The sequence below is a fragment of the Felis catus genome, chromosome C1 (genome assembly GCF_018350175.1).
Source record: "Felis catus isolate Fca126 chromosome C1, F.catus_Fca126_mat1.0, whole genome shotgun sequence".
NCBI lineage: Eukaryota > Metazoa > Chordata > Mammalia > Carnivora > Felidae > Felis > Felis catus.
The window spans coordinates 5,252,010-5,273,160 of NC_058375.1; the positions used below are offsets into that span (position 1 = coordinate 5,252,010).

At 55.9% G+C, this 21,151-nt stretch overlaps 1 protein-coding gene across 8 annotated transcripts in view; it reads left to right on the plus strand.

Annotated features, from left to right (window-relative positions):
• The window catches only part of CAMTA1 (calmodulin binding transcription activator 1), an 850,500-nt gene that overhangs the window by 769,078 nt on the left and 60,271 nt on the right, over positions 1–21,151 (plus strand). For all 8 annotated transcript variants that reach the window (XM_045035030.1, XM_045035028.1, XM_045035029.1 and 5 more), the window contains exon 12: positions 2,000–2,134. In XM_045035030.1, the coding sequence (XP_044890965.1) occupies positions 2,000–2,134 (135 nt within the window). The remainder of the gene's footprint in view (positions 1–1,999; positions 2,135–21,151) is intronic.

A 21,151-nucleotide genomic window follows, 5' to 3' on the forward strand; every position in this document is an offset into this window, starting at 1 on the left:
GAGAACAGATTGTAGGAAGGAAGAACAGAAACAGGGAAACTGGAGGAAGCGGGCAGAGGGGTGATCTTTCCTGACTTAAGGAGGAGAGCTCCCTGGGCAACATATTCCCATCAGTTTCACGTAGGAGCTTTGGAATGTGGCCCCCCAACCCCATCCCAGCAGGAAACAGGTAGGTCTCCAGTATACTGTGCCTGCCCTCAGCAGGCGGCTAATGCGGGAATCTAGGCGAGAGATGATGGCAGCTTGGACCACAATGGTGGCAGTGGAGACAGAGAAGTGGAGGGACCGGGACTCGCCGATGGACTCAAGGGGGGGGAGGGAGAAGGCCAAGGAAGTGTCCCTGTGTGCACCACGCTGCTGGTCTGGGACCCAGGAGACTATGCAAGGTCCTCTCTGTCTGTCTCTCTGGGGAAGGATGGGATGCTTTCAATCAGCCACATTCCAGCATCACTGCAGGCTGTACAAGTGCTGGGAGGTGCTGGACAAGAGGGGCACCCTCGGTCCAGAACACGTGTCACAGAGCAGCCTTGGGCTCCCCAGCGCCAGCCGAGGCCAGGTGGCTAGCTACTGAGCGCAGAGCTGAGCGGGCTCAGATGGGGTGTGTGCTGTCCTTTCTTCCTGTTGGTAAACCAGGCAAATCTCTAGGGAAGATGAGTGACCATGAACTTGGAAGTCGGCCTGGGGACACTATCAGGGCCTCAGGAGGTTCTGGACTTGGCTGGGAACCCCTTGTCCAGAGAGACACCACAGGAGGTCCCCTGGAACCCCCACCCTCCATGGAGCCAGTTGGCTCAGCTTGTAGTCTGGAGCTGAGAGACCACCCCAGGGTGGAAGCAGAGGGGAAAAACCCACTTGTCACCCTTGGGCAGTGACTTCCTGAAGACCCTCGCTCTGGGGACAGTGGCATAATACAAACCTGGGATGAACAGAGGCCACAGGTCAATGACTTGGTTTTCCCCTGGGAAGTAAGGTCTGCACTTACTCTGCCCTGGGGAGCAGCTGACTTGGACAGCTTTCTCGAGTCTGTAAGCTTCTGAAAGCCAAGAGCCCAAACAGTAACACGATCCCTATGTGCGTCCTCCCTGGAAATCTGTCCCGGGGAGGCCCTGGGCCTGGTGTTCCAAAAAAGCAGGGCAGGGAGCACACAACCCTGATGTCTACCGGGGGGACGAGACCTGGCGGGGTAGAGCAGACTGCATACCTACTCTGACCCCCGCGGCCATCTCGGTGGGCCACAGCCCCCCATATTTCAACAGGAGCCACACAAAGCCTTAACCCCAGACATGAAGCAGGTTTCTGCCGGGGGTGGGCTCTCTTCTTGCTGATGGTACAAATGTCCCAGTCGTTAGACATCCAATAAATACATTGAGCCCTGTGTTGGGGACAGAGCAGTGAATGAGCCCCACAGGGGCCTGTCTTCCCAAAGGCCACTGTCTAGGCATTGGAGGGGAGGTGCAGGCTTCAGGCTGGCACTCCCAGCTTGGCACCCGTGGGCCCAGAGTCACAGGCACAGATGAACCTCCTGCTCTCATCAGGGAGGCAGAGGAAGTTCTGAAAATACTTGGAAGGCCATGCTAAGTGCCTCAGGACAAGCTTGTAGAATAAGATGAAAGGGGGAAATAAAAACACAAAGACTCCAAAGCAAATGCTTTCCCGGGATCCCATCTAGGATGGATGAGATGGGGGAGAAGTCAGGCAGCCATGGGACAGGGTTGGGGACCATTCATCCATTCACTCAGCAAATCTGCACTGAGTTCCCGGTACCTGCCCTCGCCGGGTGCAGGAGTGATCGCGGGGCTCCTGGCTGAGTCTGGGGTCTAGAGAAGGTTCCTGGAAGAAGAAGCACTACGTCTAGGCCTTGCGGAATGAGCAGGCGGAGGCTGGGGTTACCCCGTGAAGGGGAGTGGGGAGGGGGCACTCGAGGTTCTTGTGTGGTACGTCAAGTTGAAGGGCGCCCATCCCCGCCCCTCGCCCTGACCTCTCTCTCTTTTGCTTTCAGCCCATGACACTGGTCTTGTGACCCTACAAGTTGCCTTCAACAACCAGATCATCTCCAACTCAGTGGTGTTTGAGTACAAAGCCCGGGCCCTGCCCACGCTCCCTTCCTCCCAGCATGACTGGCTGTCATTGGACGGTAAGAACAGCGCTCGGGTCACCTTGCCAGGTGCTGAGGAAGAGGGGCACTTGGGGACCCTGTGCACAGGGTGTGAAAAAGAAGGAAACATTTGGATTCCCTTACTTTTGCTTGGAGTGAAAGTCTCCACCACGGAAGGACCCACTGAGTCCCTGCCCTTAACCTTGATCTCTCCCCTGGCACAGAATGAAGTTTGTGAGTTTGGGCCTTCGCTGTCACTCCTGCCAGGGGATCTGAGTGGCCAGACAAGCCCCCGGGTTGCTACGAGGTTCCTCTCTGGACAGACCTTGAGCAGCGGGGTCTGTCCATCCTCTGCCACTGCCCCCCCCCCAAGCCAATTTCTAGGATGTCCTTGAAGAGAGAGCCCCCAGAGGCCATCACCAAGCCCCGAGCCTCTAAGAGATGAACGCAATGTGGGAAGCTGGGTGGAGGGAGCTCTGGCTTGGCTCCTTTCGTGATCTAGGGCCTGGACAGGACGGCTTGGCGGGGGCGGGGGAGGGGGAGGGGGCGGGAGACGGTGCTGTGTATTAAGTGCTTTTGCTTTTTATGGGTAACAAACCAAACCTCATGGAAAGCCCTCAAACACCTGTCACCCCCTGCTTCTAGGCTGTTTTTACTTTAGCCTGTGCCCTGTAGAGCATCTGAAACAAGCCCAGGATCATCCTCATGGCTGAGGGTGGAGGGCCAGAGAGCCCCAAAAGGCTCAAATGGAGGAGACAGGACCTGCTGTCCAAGCACGGCCCTCTGAGAGCCACCGGCCTTGAACATGAGTGAGTGCTGGTACCAGAGCCTCTGCAGAGAAGAGCTGTCAAAGACAGGTGGGGGGATGCTAAGGTCAGAGGCTGCCCTTCCCAGCCTGGGCATGCCCAGCAGAAGCCCCGGAAGTGGCGTGGGGAGCCGAACTGGCAGTCTGCTCTCTGCCCCCAGACAGAGTGGGAGGAATGGCTGCACACGCATCAGTATCAGGGCGGCTAGCGGAAGGGCCTGTCCGTGGGGTGCTGGCCAAAGACCTCCATCAGCCTGCGGTGTGGGCCTTGCCCAAGCTGATCCTGGGCCCTCTGTAAGCACCTCTCTCCTGTGCACAGCAGCCCTTGGCCTTCTCACCTCCCAGACTTCCCCTTGCTGCTGGCTGCCGGGGGATTTCTGGGCTTGGGCACGTGCCCTGGGCAGCTTTCCTGAACCCAGTGTGCAAATATCAGCCTCATCCCAGCCCGGCTCCAGCAATGACAGGGTGCCTGGCGGCCACCCTGGCCGCCGAACCCTCTGAGCTGTTCCCAGAGGTGGCCTTGGGTCAGCAGGCATCTGCACCCTGGCAGTAGCTGCGTGGGAGCACCGGGCTGGCCTTGGCAGCCACCCTGGGCAAGACTGGAGCCAGCCAGAGCTGTGACGATGTCCTGCAGGATGTAACAGAGAAGGGCAGGGTGACCAGGGGCTCCCGTTCAGGAAATCCGGTTTCAGCCTTGCAGAACAAATGGGAAATGGAACAGGCTAGTCTGCAGAGTCCTGGCTCTCCCTGAGTGACCAGGTCACCTCGCCAGGACAGGCCGAAGGATACTGGGACCAGCGCAGGACCTGCCTGGGAGCTGGAGCCCTTCAGAGAGCCAAGTCTCAGCCAGGCGGTACCTCGGAGCGCAGGAAACATCAGCCAGCCCCCCGGAAGCCAGAGAGCAAGCTGTAGCAGGGAGGCTGTGAGGCAGACCATGGGCAAGGAGAATCATCTTTGTCTCATTACAGACACACTTCTGAGCCCTCCGCCACACCAGGTCCCTTGGGCGATAAGCCTGCTACCAAGCTGGACACCTGCTCCCCAGCAGCCACCTCCAGAGGGGACCTGGAGCTCTGACCTCCACAGGCCTCCAGTTGAGATAAGCATCCTTCAGGCCCTGGAGAGATGACAGGAGTTGGGGGAAGGACGTGGCAGGCCCACCCCGGCCCAGAGAACAGATCAGGGCCCCCGCAAGATCTCAGGAATCCCTCTCCCTTTGGTCTCGACCAGGTGTCCTTTCAAGTAATAGGAAGGGAGGGGTGGCCACTGCAGAGGAACCGTAAGACCCCTTCCCTAAACGAGTGCAAGTGCCTTATCCACGGAAGGAAAATTTTCCCAGCATTTCACCAGCCTGATAAATAATAACCGTGCGGGGAGGTGGGGGCGGGGGGAGGGAGCAGAACCGCAGCCGCAGCGCGAGGGCTTAATCTGCCCAGTGCAAAGGGGACAGCTGGGACAGCCCCGAGGGTAGCGGTCTGCGGGGCCTCTGGCCGACCCCGCGGCCTGGCAGAGAACTCGGTGTGGGGGAAGATGCTGCAGGGGCCAGGCTGGCGGAAGCCTTCCCCTCCGCGCCCCTCCCCTCCCGCCCCCGCGGTTACCGGGCAGATTCGCCCCGGGAGCTGCTGGGAGGTGGGGACGCGCGCGCCGCGGCGGCGAGGGGGAGGAGAGGCGGTGCAAAGGGGAGGGGGCGAAGGACCGCAGCGCCGAGCAAACTGGGGCGCGGCGGCCGGGCGGCGCGCGTGCACACACACGCGCGCACGCACACGCGCGCACGCCTGTCCGCCCGCCCGCCCCGCCGGCCCTCCGCAATGCAGGGGCGCTTCGCCGGCCGGCCGCCTTCGCCTCCCCTCGCGCCCGCCGGGACTGCGGCAAGGCCCCGCGCCTCTCCCCAGCCCTGCGGGACCCGCGAGGCGCGGGGAGCCCCGCGGCTGCGCCCGCGCGCGGTTGTTTTCCCCGCACCCGTCGCCCTGCTCCCGATCGTGGGGGCGCGCTTTGCCCCCTCCCCCATCCCAGTGGGGGAGAAATGTTTGGGAAGAGGATTTGTGCCTTCATTTCATTTTTAAAATGGATTTGTTTTGCCAGACGAAAGGCCGCGTGGGGGCCCGAGCGTGGAGCGCAGCGAACCCGCACGCGCGGGCGGCGGCGGTGGCGCAGCCTTTGTCTGAGCCGCCCGGCCCGGGTCGGGGGCGATCGTCTCCGACGAGGTGCTTGGGCACCTAGTCCCCAAAATCCCAGCTGAGCGCAGCCCTCACCCGACGCGGAGATCACGGAAGGAGGGAGAAGGGGGGGGGTGCGCGCTGTCGTCGCCACTTAGCTGGCTCGGGGCAGACTTTAGGAAGCGCCTCACGTGGGTCCCAGGAGCTGCAGCTCCTCCCGCAGATCTAGGGGGCTTCTCCTCCCTTACCCACCCCCCCCCCAGCCGGGTCTGCCTGGACCCCCACTGCCTAGCGCGGGCTGGCAGGTTGCAGGCCGCAGTATGTAATTGTGCTATAAACTCATGTGTGAGTAAATGAGTGCTCACCGGACACATCAAAAGAGTTTAATCCAGCCCAGTGGTCAGGAAGGCTTCCCAGACCTAAAACATCAAATCTGAGCAGGCATCCGCTAAGCCGAGAGGGATGAAAAGGAGTATCTTGGGGCGGGGCGCAGCGAGCGCCGAGGGGATGAATGACACCGTGGCTGCCTCAGGCCAGGCTACTCTGGGAGCTACCATTTTCACCATTTCACGCCAAAGGTGCAAATCCAGAACAGGTTTCCCCATGCCTGACCCCAGGCCGTTTGCCAGGAGACCCCAGAATGGTCTGGGGCAAGCCGCTAGCTGTGTATTTGGGAAGACAATGGCACCTCTTCCAGGCTAGAGACAGTGAGGCAGTGAGTTTACCCTGGAGACATTTTGGGAGGGGCTCTGGGAAATGTCTCTCCTGCCCGCTGCGGGTCCTGGAGATACACACAGCCAGGGCTCTGCCGTGCACGGGGAGGATGTGCAGTCCGTTTAGATGGTCTGGCCTGCGCCTGTGTTTGCGAAGAGAATAAACCCAGGCCACTTGACACTGCGGCTCTGGAGCTGGGGGGGGTGGGGCTCACATCAAACCAAGGGCACTGGGACACCTTTAAGTGACTCCTGTCCCTGGAAGAGGAGATGAGTAGAACTTCTGGGTGCCTTGTTCTTTCTCTTGCCCTGTTCTTCCTCCCCAAGGCCGGGTCGAGAAGCCCCCGCGGTCCCTCCGGCCCCACGGCAACCCCAGCGGCCCCCTTCTTGGAAGCCCACTAAGCCGCTTATACGTAGACTCTATTTTCAGTTGCTCCTCAGGCAGCTGAGCCTCTGCCTGGGCAAGAGGATTGGGGGGAGGCCCGGATGCAGCTTTCTGGGGCTCATCAGCTGGCCATCTGGGCAGGCCTCCTGCTGACCCTCGGGGGCAGGAGAGGGACCCTGTCCTCTCCAGCAGGGTGGGGAGCAGGGGCTACAGCTGTCTTTATCATCTTCCTGCATAGGAAGACTCGGGGCAAGGTGGACACTCCCCAGGGCCCAGGGGGCCATCCAGGAGGCCGACCCCCAGGGCAGCCTGCCTCGGGTCAGATGTCTGGAACGACTGAGAGCAGTAGGGAGAGGTCCTCCCTACTGAGGAGGTGGAGAGAAGGAAAAGTGAGATTTGATCTCGGGGTTTGGCTTTCTGCTCTGACCAAACCCTCTATGGTAACAGAGGGAAGAAGGAAGACGCGTGGCTGGGGTGGTCCCAAGCCCCGCCTCCCACCTCTAGGCTGCCTATCCCCCACATGTGGCCATGGTCCTGCCAGCCTTTCCCCTGAGAGCTGGTTTCTAAAGGCAGCCTCCCCCCACCAGGAGCCAGAGGCCATACACTGACCTAGAGACCACAGGGGGTAGCCCAGTGGCAACAGGCTGGCCATTCCAGCTGTGAGACTGCCCCCTCCCCGCCCTCCCCCTCCCCCCCCCAAGCCTCTGGATGTTTTTTTCCCTCCCCTAGTGATACTCCAGGGTGTCAGCTGCTCCTGGCCCCACTCCCTCCCTCCTGGAGACTCACAGCCCACCTCCCAGTCACCCTCTCCTGTGCCTATTGTGTGACGCTGAACTGTCCACATGAGAGAACATGCCCAGAGCCAAACCATTATTTAAATAAGTAATTTGGGTGTAAATAATTGAAAATGTCACAGTTTTACTAAAAGTAAGTTTTACTAAAAATTGTATGGAGTAGGATACAAAATTCACGTGCGTTTTTAAGCTATGACATAGAGCGAGAATGAATTGTCTTAAGCTGGGAGAGCTGCCCTGAATTCCATCCGTAGCCAGCGCCCGAGGGCCCACCCGCACCTGCCTCTGGGAGGACTTGGGAGGAGAAGCTTGAGGAGCTCGGACATAGGGGTCCTCCCCACAAGTAACGTGGGTGCTACCAGGAGACTCTAGCATTCTTCTGGCACGGGTTAGCTCATGGTTCTCTGGTGCTTCTTTGCCGGAGCTAACCTGCTTCGTGTGCCCCAGGCTCCACTCCGGAGACAAGGTGACTGTAGACAAAGCTGGTTTGACCCAGTCTTCTACTTGGGACTTGAAGCTGAGTGGCAGGGATACCCCCTTCTCTGAGCTGCAGCCTGCCCAGCCAGTGCCTTGCATCAAAGCATGAGGGCCCTTCCCATAATCGGTCTCTGCGGGGTCCGTGTCATTACAGACTGGGTGTCGGTCCTTAGCCCTCCTTATTCAGGGGCCAAGGGGCCTGGTCCTCAGATGCCTCCTGGAGAAGTGATCTCCTGGCGTTAGCAACTGGGGCCACACCGTGTCACCATATAGATGAGTGTAGAGCTCCTCTGTGTGGCAGGGAATGGGTCACCTTGGAGCTGGGCCTCACCACCTCCGTGCGGCAGTGACAAATGGGGCCCTGCAGAGAAATGGCACTGAGGAGCCCGGCCTCTGCCGAGGCCAAGGAGGCAGCCTCGGCAAGTTCATCCTGGCTGTTGGGGTAGGAAACAAAGTACAATCCATGATGGGGGGCGGGGAGGCTCCAGGGCTTGGGCCGACGTGGGTGTTTTTGAAGCATCAGCTTCCCAGGCCGTCCAGTGGTCAGTATCAACCCGGTCGTCCTTGACCATTGCATTAGTTTCCTTGGCCCAACGTAACAAATGACGTAGACGCAGAGGCTTAGAACAGAAATGTATTCTTGGGATGCCTGGGTGGCTCAGTCGGTTAGGCATCTGACTTCAGCTCAGGTCACGATCTTGCGTTTCGTGAGTTCGAGCCCCACGTCGGGCTCTGTGCTGACGGCTCAGAGCCTGGAGCCTGCTTCGGATTCTGTGTCTCCCTCTCTGTCTTTCTCTCTCTCTCTCAAAAATAAATGGATATTCAAAAACTTTCTTTAAAAAACAGAAATGCATTCTCTTGCAGTTCTAGAGGCGGGAAGTTCAAAATCAAAGTGTCAACAGGGCCGTTCTTTGAAAGCAATAGAGGAGCATCCTTTTTGCCTCTTTTAACTTCTAGTGGCTGCTGACAATCCTTGACGTTCCTTGGCTAGTGGTAACATGACTCCAATCTCTGCCTCCATTGTCACATGGCACTTTGTCTCTGTGTGTATCTCTGTGTCCCCATTTTCTCTTCTTAGAAGGGTGCTATTCATTGGATTAGGGCCCACTCATCCAGTATAAATTCGTTATAACTGCTTATCTCTTTAATTAACGAATTACAAAGACTTTATTTCCAAATAAGGTCATATTCTGAGACAGAGGGAGAAGAGAGTGCCCCAGGATAAAGCAGGCTACACGGACATTAACAGAAGGTTCCAGAAGGAGCCCATGATAGAGACTGAGAAGGAGCAGTCAGGGGAGCTGGCGGGACCAGGAGAGGATGGAGTCTTAGAGCCTAGAGTCTAGAGGGCTTCACAGGTGGGCCACTCTCTTCTCCCTGAGGGTTTGTCCTTACCCAGGGCACCCTTTATGGTATATAAAGGTAAAGGTGCAGTATCTCCTCCTTTGTGCCCCTTCTCAGATCCAGAACCATCCATTAACTGCCCCACCCCCACCCCTGGACAGCTCTGCTCAGATTTCTCTTGGGCAAAGTCAACACGTCGCAAAACTTACTACTGTTCTTTTGTTGCCCCACCCGCACCTCCATCTCCTATAACATCCCCCATCCTAGTGGGCAGTCCAACCACAGGAAGCCAGGAGTCACCCCGAGACCTCCCGCTCACCCCCTCCCCGCACCCCGTCACCAAAAACCTAGTGCTTTTCTCCCCCTGGTTTTTCTCGCTTCCCCGCATCCCCTGTCCACCACCTTCATGCGGCCCAGCATGACCTCACACGTGCAAACCAGTCTTCCCGCCTCTCCTCTTGCCTCCTTCCCCCAGGACCGTTGGTTCTTCATTTGCTGGGCACCAAATACTGCTCTAGGCTCGTGGAGTTTATATTCCAGTGGGAGAGAAAGACAACGAACAGATCACAAAGGGACACATCAGGGCACTTAAAAGGGGTGGCCTGGTAGAGGGTGCCAGGGTGGCTACTGTAGGCTGGGGGGGTCAGAGGAGGCCTCTATGGGAAGACGGTATGACAGGAAAGGAGCCAGCCACAGTAAGCGCAGGGGAAGAACCTTCCACACTGAGGGAATATCAAGAACAAGATCCTCAGAGAAAGAACAAACGAGCCTGGCGTGTCGGGGGAGCCGAGGAGATTTCTGTGGTTGAGCAGAGTAAGGGAAGGTGCAAGGGAACGAGATGGGTCCAGGGAGGTCAGGAGGGGCCAGGCCACGTGCAGCCCGTCAGTCAAGGCAGAGAGCTGGAGTTTTATCCTGAGGACGGTGGGGGCCACGGGAGGGTTTTATGCAGGTGAGTCGACGCCCTCGGGTTTATATTTTGAGACACCCCCAGCTGCCGCATGGAGACTGGACCATGTCTCCACTTGCAAGGACACCACCTGACACTTGCATCAGTGCAGTCAAGAGATGATGGGGGCCCAGACAGGGCTGGTAACGATGCAGCCCAGGAGACACAGGTTGGGGTTTGGAGTAGAGTCAAGGCTTCTGCGGATGATTTGAACGTGAGGATGAGAGAGAATGACGGGTCGTCCCCAGGCTTGGGGCTTGAACAACCGGGGTACCGTGCATCGTTCCCGGAGATGGAAGGGTTTGAAGAAGCAGCAGCAGGTGTGGGAGATGGGGAGTGAGAGTTTGGCTTCGGTCACGTTATGACTTGTTACTGCCTTGTTAGAGTTGCCCAGTGTGCACTTGAAAGTCTGCAGGCCAAGGAGAGACTCAGAACGGAGATAACCTTTAGGCATCATGGGCTCATAGATGGAATTGAAAGTCATGGGTCTAAATGCCACTGTTCCATGAAAAAGTGTAGATAAGGGAGGGGGGGGGCGCAGGGTCCACCATAGGCTCCCCCAGACATCCGGATGTCAAACAGAAAGGAGCTGGCAGAGAGGCTGGGAGGAAGCAGCCAGGGAGTCAGGAAGAAGTTGAGAGGAGGTGATCCTCTCAAGGAAAAGGACATGGGCCGCCGTGTCACCTGCCAGGTGAAAGGTGGGGCGGAGCATTCCGGGCAGAGGAAGCCTCAGGTAGGAAGACCCTCAGGCGAGGGGGAACAGCGTGAGTTTAAAGAACCCAGACAAGGGGCTGAAAGTTCTGGATAAGATGGTGTCAGACCTGTCTCTGAGCTCAGAGCCATGGCCTTCCCCAGTCCAGGGCAAAAGAGGAAGGCCCAGGAGCCTCTCAGACTCCTACCTGGCCTAGGTAGGAGATCTTGGGCTTTCCATACCTCCCACACCTCCCACACCTCCCACACCTCCCACACCTCCACCCACAGGCCTACGGGCCCTCAGGAACTCAGCTTTGCTGACCCTGGGCCCAGGGAGACATCCTGAACCCGCTCTGAGTCCCTGGGACAAACTCTCTCCTGCTTGTTCCCCATTGGGGTGCAGGGGCTGGGGGCAAGCCTCAGTGCACGAACTGTGACTTACCATCAAAAGACACGTGGAAGTGGGTTTCTCAGCCCTGACCCCTGGTTGTTGCCAGAATGCGGGAATCCTCTAGATTCCAAAGACTGCCTGGCAGGCCCGCTCGGGCAACTGTACCCCCAGCTCCTCATTAGAGTGTGGGTCAGCTGTGCTCCAGAAGCCGTAGCCTCAAAGAAAGCCCTCTTGGCAAACCTGGGACCCCAAAGAGACCGGCAAGCCTGGGGATACAGATGGTCAAGGCAGCATTTTGCGGCTTCCTCGGCCTTTCCTAGCAACTGGCTTCCAGAATCCATCTCCCTGGAAAAGAACGAAGATGTGGATCTATTTAGCCAGCAGTGGGGAGCAGTGATCCTAAGACTTTGACCCTCAGAGCGTCATCAGCAAGGAGAAAGAGGGCAAGAGCAGCACAGGAGCCGCTGTGGCCTCCTGGAGGAACTGAGTCCTGCAGGTCCCAGAGCAGGGTGAGGGGAGACACCTCCCTCCACTCCAGTCCCCCGCACAAGACTGAGAAGGCAAAACAGCCTCTGGCTGGGGCTGAGAGCAAGGCCTCTCCTTTGAAAAGCTCCTAAAAATACACACACTTCTGATCCGTCTGAGCAGCCCGGCCGACCTTGTCCCCCGCCTGTGACAACAAGCCATTGAGAACAGTCTGACAGGCCGAAGACCAGCTTCCTCCCCGGCAGTAACCTGCTGACGCTCCACACTTGTGAACCCCAAGTCCTTTGTTTGAGAACAAAAAGTGACAGGCAAGGATGTGTCTGATGTTCTATCCTTAAGAAGAATCACAGGAGACGTTCTAAAAATCCGTGGCAGAGCGGAGAAACAAACTTCGGGAATCTTCGGGAGTTAGAACCTGAAGGAAGCCCGGCCAACCATGTGGTCCAACCTGCTCGTCTTTCTGGAAGGAATCTGGGCCCAGAGAAGAGCTGTGATTTGCCCCAAACCCTTGCTGAAGCAGGACCAGACCCTGCACAGCCAGACCCACCCAGGCTCTGGGAGCCGGGACGCGAGGTCGGAGGGGAAATGAGCTGGCCCGAAGCCACGGGTGGCGTGGCAGGTTGCGGTATCTTTGCCTCGGTCGGTGTTTGCTCAGGTGTCCCGGCTGAACGGGCTGGTGCTCTTTCCCATGATTCGCGCCGACAAGAGAGAGGGACTAGCCCCCTGCACCCACCGTCTGCTCCAAGCCCCTCCTGCTGAGGGACTGCTTCTGACATCAGCACACGAGGGGGGGGGGTCCCCCAAGTGTCCTTTCTCCCGCCCAAGTGCGAGATGCGCTGGAGATGGGAGCAGAGAACTCGCCCCCACCCCTGCCGCCCCACTCAGCAGCACCCGTGTTTAGAAGAGCTGGTGACAACTTGTGTCACTTCAGTGACATTAAGCTGCATCCATTGGTCCGGACACACCTGGGAGAGCCGGCTCTTTCTGCAAAACCTGCCTTTCAGCACAGAGCTGCCCACCCAGGGGTTACAACAGTGACATCTGAGTGGCCACCACCTGCCAGGCCTGCCCAGGAAGGGTTTACATGTTACTCACCAAACTTGCCCGCAGCCTCGGAGACACAGACACAGCAGCAGGCCAGTGATGCAGAGAGAATCATCCACAGGTGATCTGACTCCACCCGCCTGCTCTTGACTTCCCTACAGCGACAGCCTTCCTCTGAGTCTCTTCCTACTCCAGTCCTGCTGCTTCTGACCTGGCGTCCAGAGCTAGAAGTATCCCTTGTCCCTGCTCCTCCCTTCCCACAATCCTCTCCCCCGCCAGCCAAGCCGTTGACAACTTAGGACCTTCAAACCCACAGGGCTTCCTCCCCCTGGATCTATCACTCTCCTGTCTTAGGTTTTTCCCATCCCATACGTAGGGCAGGGCCTCCCAGCAGCCCTCCGCTTCTTCCCCTTCCCATCCATGCTACGTGCCACCATTACATTCAGAAGGGACGGACGGAGCACCCGCTGTGCGCCTGGCACCGTGCGAGGTGCTGTCCCCTGGGAGACAGACAAGAAAACCGGCAAACATAACCCCGTGTAGTGAGATCTGTTAGGGAGACAGGCACGGGGCTGGGGGCGGGGCGCACCTGTTGGGAAGGTGTAGTCATCTGCTCCTTAGGAAGGTCTGGATAAACTCACTCTCCAGCATGAGACACAGCCCTCCCTCTCCCCTGCGTCATGCTTCACCCCTGCACGGCTCTACTGCAATACTCAGATTTCCACACACATGGTGTGCTATTTCCCGCCTCTGGATCTTCCCGCGTGCTTTCTGTCTGATCTCGCGGGTCTTTCCCTGTGGTCAGCGTGGAGAATGCCCGCTCTATTGAAAACTTCTAACCCCCTTCTGCTATAAAAGCCAATTCCGCACCTCGTCCCTTTACCCCCCCCCCCCCATGCCGGACACCTTTTTACTTCACCTTCCCGTCGCACTTACAAATGCCTCCATTGGCCACTCTTTGGACTCATTTATTCACTAACTGTTCGGCGCCAGGCACTGGGCCGAGTGCTGGAATCCAAACAACTGGACAAAACCAGATGAGGTTCCTGCGCTCACTCAGCTTACCATCGAGTGCAGGAAAAATCAGACCCGACCACCATGCCTTCCCACAAACAAGAGCTTGGGGAACTTGTAAGAGGGGTGGGGGACGCCTCCTCACGAGGTCTGGGAGGGATTTCTGCTCCAAGAAATGAGCCTTGAGTTGAGATTGGAAGAAGGAGAGGTTAACTCCATGAAGAGGGGAGGCAAGAATATTCCAGGCAGAGGGGACAGCATGTACAGAGAGCTGTGCAGTGGGAAGGAGCCTCGTGGTGTAAGGGAGCATGTGTAGGCTGATGAGGTGGAAAGGGAAGCAAGGATCAGGCCAGAAAGGCCAGCGAGGTACTCGAGCACAGGGCTGTGTGGGCCAGGCTGAGGAGAGCTTACTTTATCCCCAAGGAGAGGGCAGGCACTGAGGGTTTGAGAGGCAGTGACATGAGCAGGTGTGCATTTCAAGAAGGGCTCTTGGCTGCTGTTTGGAGTACGATGGAAGGAGGGTCAGAGCTGGTGAGGGTAGACTAGTTACTCCTCCAGTCTGGAGACCATGCTGGACTTGGTGGTTCTGGAGAGAAGGGACACAGTCAAGAGACATTCGGGAGGTGGCATCAGTATGAGCTGCAGGTGGCTTGGATATGAGGGCTTGGTGTCATTTACCCTGGAGAGGACCAGTCACAAGTTGGGCTGAGTTTGAAGGGCCTTTGGGACATCATGTGAAAAATCAATCGCGAGTGAGTGGATGTTGGCTCCAGAGCTCAAAGAAGCAGATGGGCAGGAGAGAGAAGTCTGTGACATGTCTGCATGGAGGTGGGCCAAGGGGTTTGGATGACATTGACAAAGGTGAGAATAGCCAAGGACTTTTTGTCTTAATTATCATCATGCCCCAAGAGGCTGGGAACACAGTAGGTGCTCAATAAATGTTTCTTCGAAGGAACGGACAGATGGACGGGTGCATGGTTGGATGAGCAGATACACGGACAGATGGACAGCCAGTGGTGTTTTGTGAGCATCATCCTCACTGCTGATTAACCTTAGCTCTAGGCTGTAGCATCCCTGATGTCCTCCCTGATGTCAGAGCCAGGCTGGGGAGGGGGTACAGGACTGACCAGGTGCCATCGCCTCCTGAGAAGCACTCTGCTGGACGCAGGGTTTTACAAGTCAATTGTGCATGTGCCTGCCTCTGGGGGCTCATGGCCCAAGACAAGGCAAACCAGAGAACACAGTCGGTGTGATGAGTGCTCCATAGAGGCAGGTTCTGAGTGTTATGGGAGCATATGACAGAGCCAGGGGTATCCCTCTGTGCCCCCATCAGGAAGGGAATGTGTTTGACAGAGGCTGATCCTGTATGAAAACCGTAATATTTGTCTGCAGCAGTCTTCTTCATATGCAGAAAGAATGGGAGAGCATTAACCAACCATGAGGTCAGAGGGCGCACAATCCATACAAGACCACCCTCAGCTCTGATACTAACTGCAAGTTCGGGGGTTCCCAAGTCCATGCTCAGGTTCGCTAATGCACTGAAAGGATTCACAGAACCCACAAAAGCCGTTATACTCAGCTACAGCTTATTACGTCAAAAGGATACAGATGAATGGGGCTCCTGGGTGGCTCAGCATGTTAAGCATCTGACTCTTGATCTCAGCTCAGGTCTTGATCTCGGGGTCATGGGTCCACACCAGCATGGAGCCCACTTAAAAAAAAGAAAAAAAGGATACATATTAAAACCAGCCAAGAGAAGAAATGCAAAGGACGGAGACGAGGAGGCCACCAAACAACCGGCTTCTGTTGTCTTCTCCCTGTAGACTTGTGGACAGTGCTACTCGCCCGGCATCAATGTGTGACCGTACTCATGGAGTATCACCAACCAGGGATGCTCACTGGAGCCTTGGTGCCCAGAGCTTTTATTCGGGCTCCATCACGTGGACATGAGCAGTTGCCCACGCAGCTGACCTGTCCCCTGCCTCTCTAGAGTTGGCTGATACTGTGTGACCACAAGCCTCCATCCTAAATCACACCGTTGGTCCCTTTAGTGTTCAGTGTGGCCAACCCCACCCTACAAACGTCCCATGACCCACACTCGCCTTAAATCATATTTTTAGTCTATCCAATGACAAAGACACTCCCACGAGGCATAACATCCCAAGGGCTTACAGACCACCTTTCAAAGGCGAGGATGAAGGCCAGACTTCCTTTTGACCAAGGTTAGATTATGTGACTGAGCAGAACAACACCTCCTCCTCCTCTGTTCCCACCTGCCCTCCCCTGCCTCCCCTGCGCCTCCCCCCAGTTTCTTTGTGTCTTTGCTGAGAGAGGAAACGGTGAGCGTCCAGTGTGTTTTCGGTAGTTTCTGCTGCTGTTGTTTTTAAAGCGGTGCCCCCACACAGATCCTGGGGAGTCCTCAGCCATCCTTTGGGACTGAAGAGTGCATTTTATTAGGACAAAATGGTTTGGGTGGAGACTTTGTCTTCTGCAGAGAGGGTTGCCCGAGGTTCCAGGTTGCCTGGGCAGAAGATGCGGAAGTAAGTAGCTCGCAGATCAGTCCACCTACTTGTGGATTAAGTGAGAAATTCTAGGAGCCTCTGATGGCTAAGCTTATTATTCTAACGTATTATTTCAATTACCTCTTTGAATTACTCACTTGTGCCACAACCTGTGCTGCTCTGTAAATGAACCCGCAGCCCATTTCCATCCTGCAGACGGCAGCCCGGCCCTAGCCGTGTTCTCTTCTCGCTCAAGTGTTCTCCAGATGGCTCCATTTGTTGCTGCAGGGTTATGAGCAGCTCCATTTGGAGCCGCCTGACCTCCCCTCCCCCCACCCCACCCCACCCCCCACCCCCGCCGCCGCGATGGGACCTGGGAGCCACGGAACCAGCACCCCTCTTCCCACACTGCTCCCTTTCCTTCTGCCAACACTGATGGGAATAGATCTGACCTTGCACATGGGGACCCTTGGGTGCAGATGGGGACTCCAGAGCCAGGGCGGGGACCTAGGCAAGAGCATTCCTGTTCAGTAATACACCTCTGAGAGAAAGGGAAGACACAGGTTCAGCCTTCGGCCACCCGCTGGGATATTAACAATTCAGTGTGATTCTTAAGGCATAAGAAATGCATCAATGCTCTAATTTTATAAGCTCAGTGATTATGACACGGGAAGGCCTGGCCTGGGTCATTGGGGAGCAGTAAATGCCCGTGGAGCTCCCTCAAGCAGTCCCAACACGGGAGGTCCCGCACGGAGGCGCTGTGGGGCCAACCCAGAACCATTGCAAGCACAGCCCCATGAGGCTGGGCCCCATGCATTCGAAGCCCCCTGTTCTCTGGAACGTGGAAATGGCTAACGCATTCATCACGAGTCTTTGGGCTCCTCACTTGAAAAGCAGCAGGAGAGAACAAGCCGTGAGCAGAAAGCAGATGTGCGGCAGGAAGTCTGACTCCAGGGCCTGACTGCACCTAAAGGCATCATTCCTCCCCCTGACATTCCTGTGTTTGACACCCAGGAAGAAAGTGAGTGGGTGCACGTTGTACATTTCCTACATTACTTAAAAGCGAGTTAAAGCCAGGGCGATCACTGAGTGGGGCTGCAGGCATCCAGGGCATTTCTCTTCGGAAACGGGTAGACGGTGCTCCTCAGGCCCGTGGGTAGCAGGGCCAAGCAAGGGACTGACCCACCTTGCTGATCCTGAAGGAGCTGGTGAGCGGCCGGACTGTGTGGGGTGGTGGCCGCACCACGAGGAGCCACAGCAGAAACGTGACCCGGGGTGTCAAAGAGAGATGGGCTAGGGGTGGGGGTACACATGTGTGCGTGGGGGTACACCTCCGTGCTTGTCCCCGGTCACCTTTTTGTTTTTGTTTCTCTCGCTTTAACGCCTAAGGGATCTAAAACTCTCCCCGAATCAATGTGTCAGTTCCACCTCCCTGAGATGCACCAGATTTAAAACGCACTTGCCTCTAATCGTGCCTTCCCTTTTGACTGCCTTTTTTCTTCTTTTGGTAACTCAGAACACGACGTGACGCGACAGCATCACCTGTGCCATCCTGACCTCAGTAATTAGTATTCCCAGGCAGTAACTAGTTGCTTCCTTAAAAGGAGAACTTTCTAGCTCTCGTCTTCACTGGTGCGTGAGCTTCGGGTTTGGGTAGGCAGCAACCGTCAGGATGCCGATGTCAAAGTGGTTTTCACCATAAATACACTGTATGGGTCTTCTGACTCAATTGCTGCCTGTAAGAGAATATTCTTTTCTCTTTAATCAGATTTCCACGTTAAAAAAGCACAGTGTTGACTTCGGGAGAAAGCACACTGTGGCAGTTTTAATAAGTGCATTCTGAGTGTAGCTTTAGGGGAAACAGCGCCTTTCACACACATGACGCCGCTGGACGGTGGGTACCCAGAAGCCTCTCCCGGAGGGTCTCTAGTTCTCCTGCCTCGAGGAGAGGCCAGCGGCAGCAGCCCAGGGGGGCACCTGTGGAGCTGTCTCAGACTCTGAGGACCCGAGCTTCCTGAGCTCCTCTCCACAAGGATCCTGGGGGCTTGGGCCCCGATTTGGCAAGAGCGGCCTTGAAGGGGACCACAAACTCTGCACATGAGGGTCTGTAAGCCCTCAGGCAGGCAAAGAGATGCAGGGAGGGGCGGAGGACTGTGCGAGAAGAGAGAGCTTGTATCAGCTCAGGCAGCCATAACATAATACCACAGACTGGGCGGCTTAAAGCACAGAAATGTATTTTCTCACAGTTCTGGAGGCTGGAAGTCTGAGCTCAGGCTGTCGGCGGGTTTGGTCTCTGCTGAGGGCTCTCTCCTTGGCTTGCGGATGGCCGCCTTCTCGCTGCGTCCTCACAGGCTCTTTCCTGTACATGTTTGCATCCCTGGTATCTTTCTGTATCCTAATTTCCCCTGTTAAGGAAAGGACTCCAGATGGATTAGATGAGAGCCTACCCTAACAGCCTCATCTTAACTTAACCACCTCTTTAAAGGCTCTGTCTCCAAATGCAGTCACGTTCTGAGGTATCGGGGGTCAGGGCGTCAACAAGTGAATTTGAGGGTGACACGATTCAGCCCCTTACAGAGTTATTCTCCAAAATGGGAAGTTCTGCCTGAAGGGGATTTCATCACTGCCATGAGGGCTCTTCTAAGGCCCCAGACCCACCCTCTGAGACCTCACAGGGGGCCAGTGACTCAGACCCCAGGGCTGGGGTTTTCTATGTTGGCCAGAGCATGGACTGGTTACCTTGCTCTATTGTTTAGCTAAGACAAAATGACAACACCTTTTGGGCACCAGGCTATGAGCTTCACAAATATTTCACTGAGTCCTTACGATGACCCTGTGACCCACTATTATCATCCCCATTTTATAGATGAGCACACTGAGGCCTAGAGAACAGACCCTTTCCAAGGTGTCAGAGCTGGCAAATAGGCGTGCCCAGGCCCTTCTGACTCCTGAACGGAGCACTCACTGCTTGGAAGCTCTGCCTTCTAGGGGTTTTAGGCTTCTGGTTCAAATAAAGCCCAGGCCCAGACTGGCCTGACTGGCCCAGCTTAGAGGGCTCACAGCTCAGATGTGACCCTGCCTCTCTGAGCATCCCACCCCACCACCAGCACCAAAAGGTGGCCGTTGAGTTGACTGGCATGGCTTCAGGAAGGGTGCTCGGGGGTTGGGGGTGCAGCAGCTCTGTCAGCCAAGCGGCCAAGGCTGTCTTTCGATCAAGGAGGGGCCGTCACTCCCTGTCCTTGCCTCCTTGTTCCACCTGGTTGTACCTGTCCCTATTGCTGTCCCTCTGGCTCCCTGTGAGGCCCAACAGAGAAGCAGCTAAGAGCTCCAGCTCCAGAGTGTGGGATTTCAGGGGGCTCTGCTCCTCACTAGTGCACAGTCTGGGGCAGTTTACATAACCCTGCTGTGCCTCAGTTTCCTCCTGTGTAAGCTGTGATTTTAGTAGCACCTACTTCCCAGGCTTGGTATAAACATGGGAAGAAGAATGAATGTGGGTAAGGAGTGCAGTTGGGGCTCAGTGACTGTCATCCTGATGATGACAACGACGACGATGATGATGAAGACAATGACGATGATGATGAAGACGATGACGATGATGAAGATGATGATGATGATGAAGATGATGATGGTGACAATGATGATGACGATGACGAAGACGATGATGATGACGATGATGAAGATGATGATGATGATGATGAAGACGATGACGGTGACAATGATGAAGACGATAACAATGACGAAGACGACGAAGAGGATGACGAAGACGATGACGATGATGACCATGACAATGATGATGGTGACGACAATAATAACGATGATCATGACAATGATGACGATGATGTCGATGATGATGATGTCGATGATGACAACGACAATGACTGTGACCATGACGACCATGATGATGACTATGACGATGATGGTCATGGTGACAATGGCAGCTTCCGCCCCAAGAGGAAGAGTAAGCCTCTCCACTCCCCGGGTGGCATCTGCTCACTGGGCTCCCATCACCCTTCAGACTCACAGCGCTCTGCTGCTTTTCCATAAGGACCATGTTGCCCAGAGACCTAGAACAGATGGGACTCTGCTGAAGTGAAAGGAGGTGCATACTCAGGATGGCCTGGGAAGGACCCTCCAGCTATGCTGGCATGTGCTAAGGGGTTTGGATCATCTTGTCTTAGTTCCTCCTGAATGACTACGAAATAGGACTGGGCGAGAATGTCTCTTCTCCCTCTGTGTGTGACTACTGGCCATGCCTAAGGCATCCAGGCCAGCTCCCTCACCCAGCTACCGTGTGCTTAGGAAGGCAAGCTCATTTTAACAGCAGAGAGAGTAAATCACAGTGGGAAAGAATCCACCACTTCAAAAGATCCTACAATGTATCGCGAAGACAGTCCTAGTCCCCGAGCTCTCCTTGGGTGCCCACCAGGCTCTAGGTTATCCACTTTCCATTAATTATCCAATTTCATCCTCTCCGTGCTTTCAGGAGGTGTTCCTATCCCCATTGTACTGAAGAGGAACCTGAATCTCAGAGGGGTCAGGTGACTTCTCCGATGGCACACAGCTAGGGATTCAGACTCTGGGCTGTCAGACACTAAAGCATGTTGAGTGCTTTATCACCACCCACTCCCACTTCCTGAATGCATGTTGGATTATCCACCTTTTTGACACTCTGTGCCCCTTAGAGCAAAGCATGTCTCTGCTGTGCCCCACCCTCACGGAGAGACTAGCCATGTATTTCATTATCTGGCATGCGTATAGTATACAGGGGGGAAGAGAGGGAACAGATGGGCCTGTATAAGCCTCTAGGGAGAAGGAGTTGGTGTTTTCACCCAGATTCTTTGGATTCTCTTTCTGGATTATGTCCTTTAAGAGAAATCCCCAAGTTCTCAGGCTGATGGTTAATGCGTCTCCTCCACTCTCCGGATTAGATCTGACAGACTTCCCAGGCTGATTTAAATCGTGGTAGCATGGTTTACCCTAGCAGAAAACACCTTTTCTCCCCACTGTCCCCTACAGTTATCTACTACTGCATAACAAACCACCCCAAAGCTTAGTGGCTGAAAACAACCGGCGTGAATTAGTTCTCATGATGCTGTGGGTTGCCTGGGCTCATGCGTGCAGCCGCGTTCATAGGACTGGTGGTTTCAAATCCAGAATCCCTCCAGCTGGAGCACGGGAGATTGCTGTGTCGGGTCAGGTCAAGCTGGGCATACACCAGCACCACATCTACATGGTCTTTGACCTCATTTTGCAAAATAGGAAATCAAGGCACAGGAAGAGAAAAGAGTTTGCCACACAAGAAGTTAG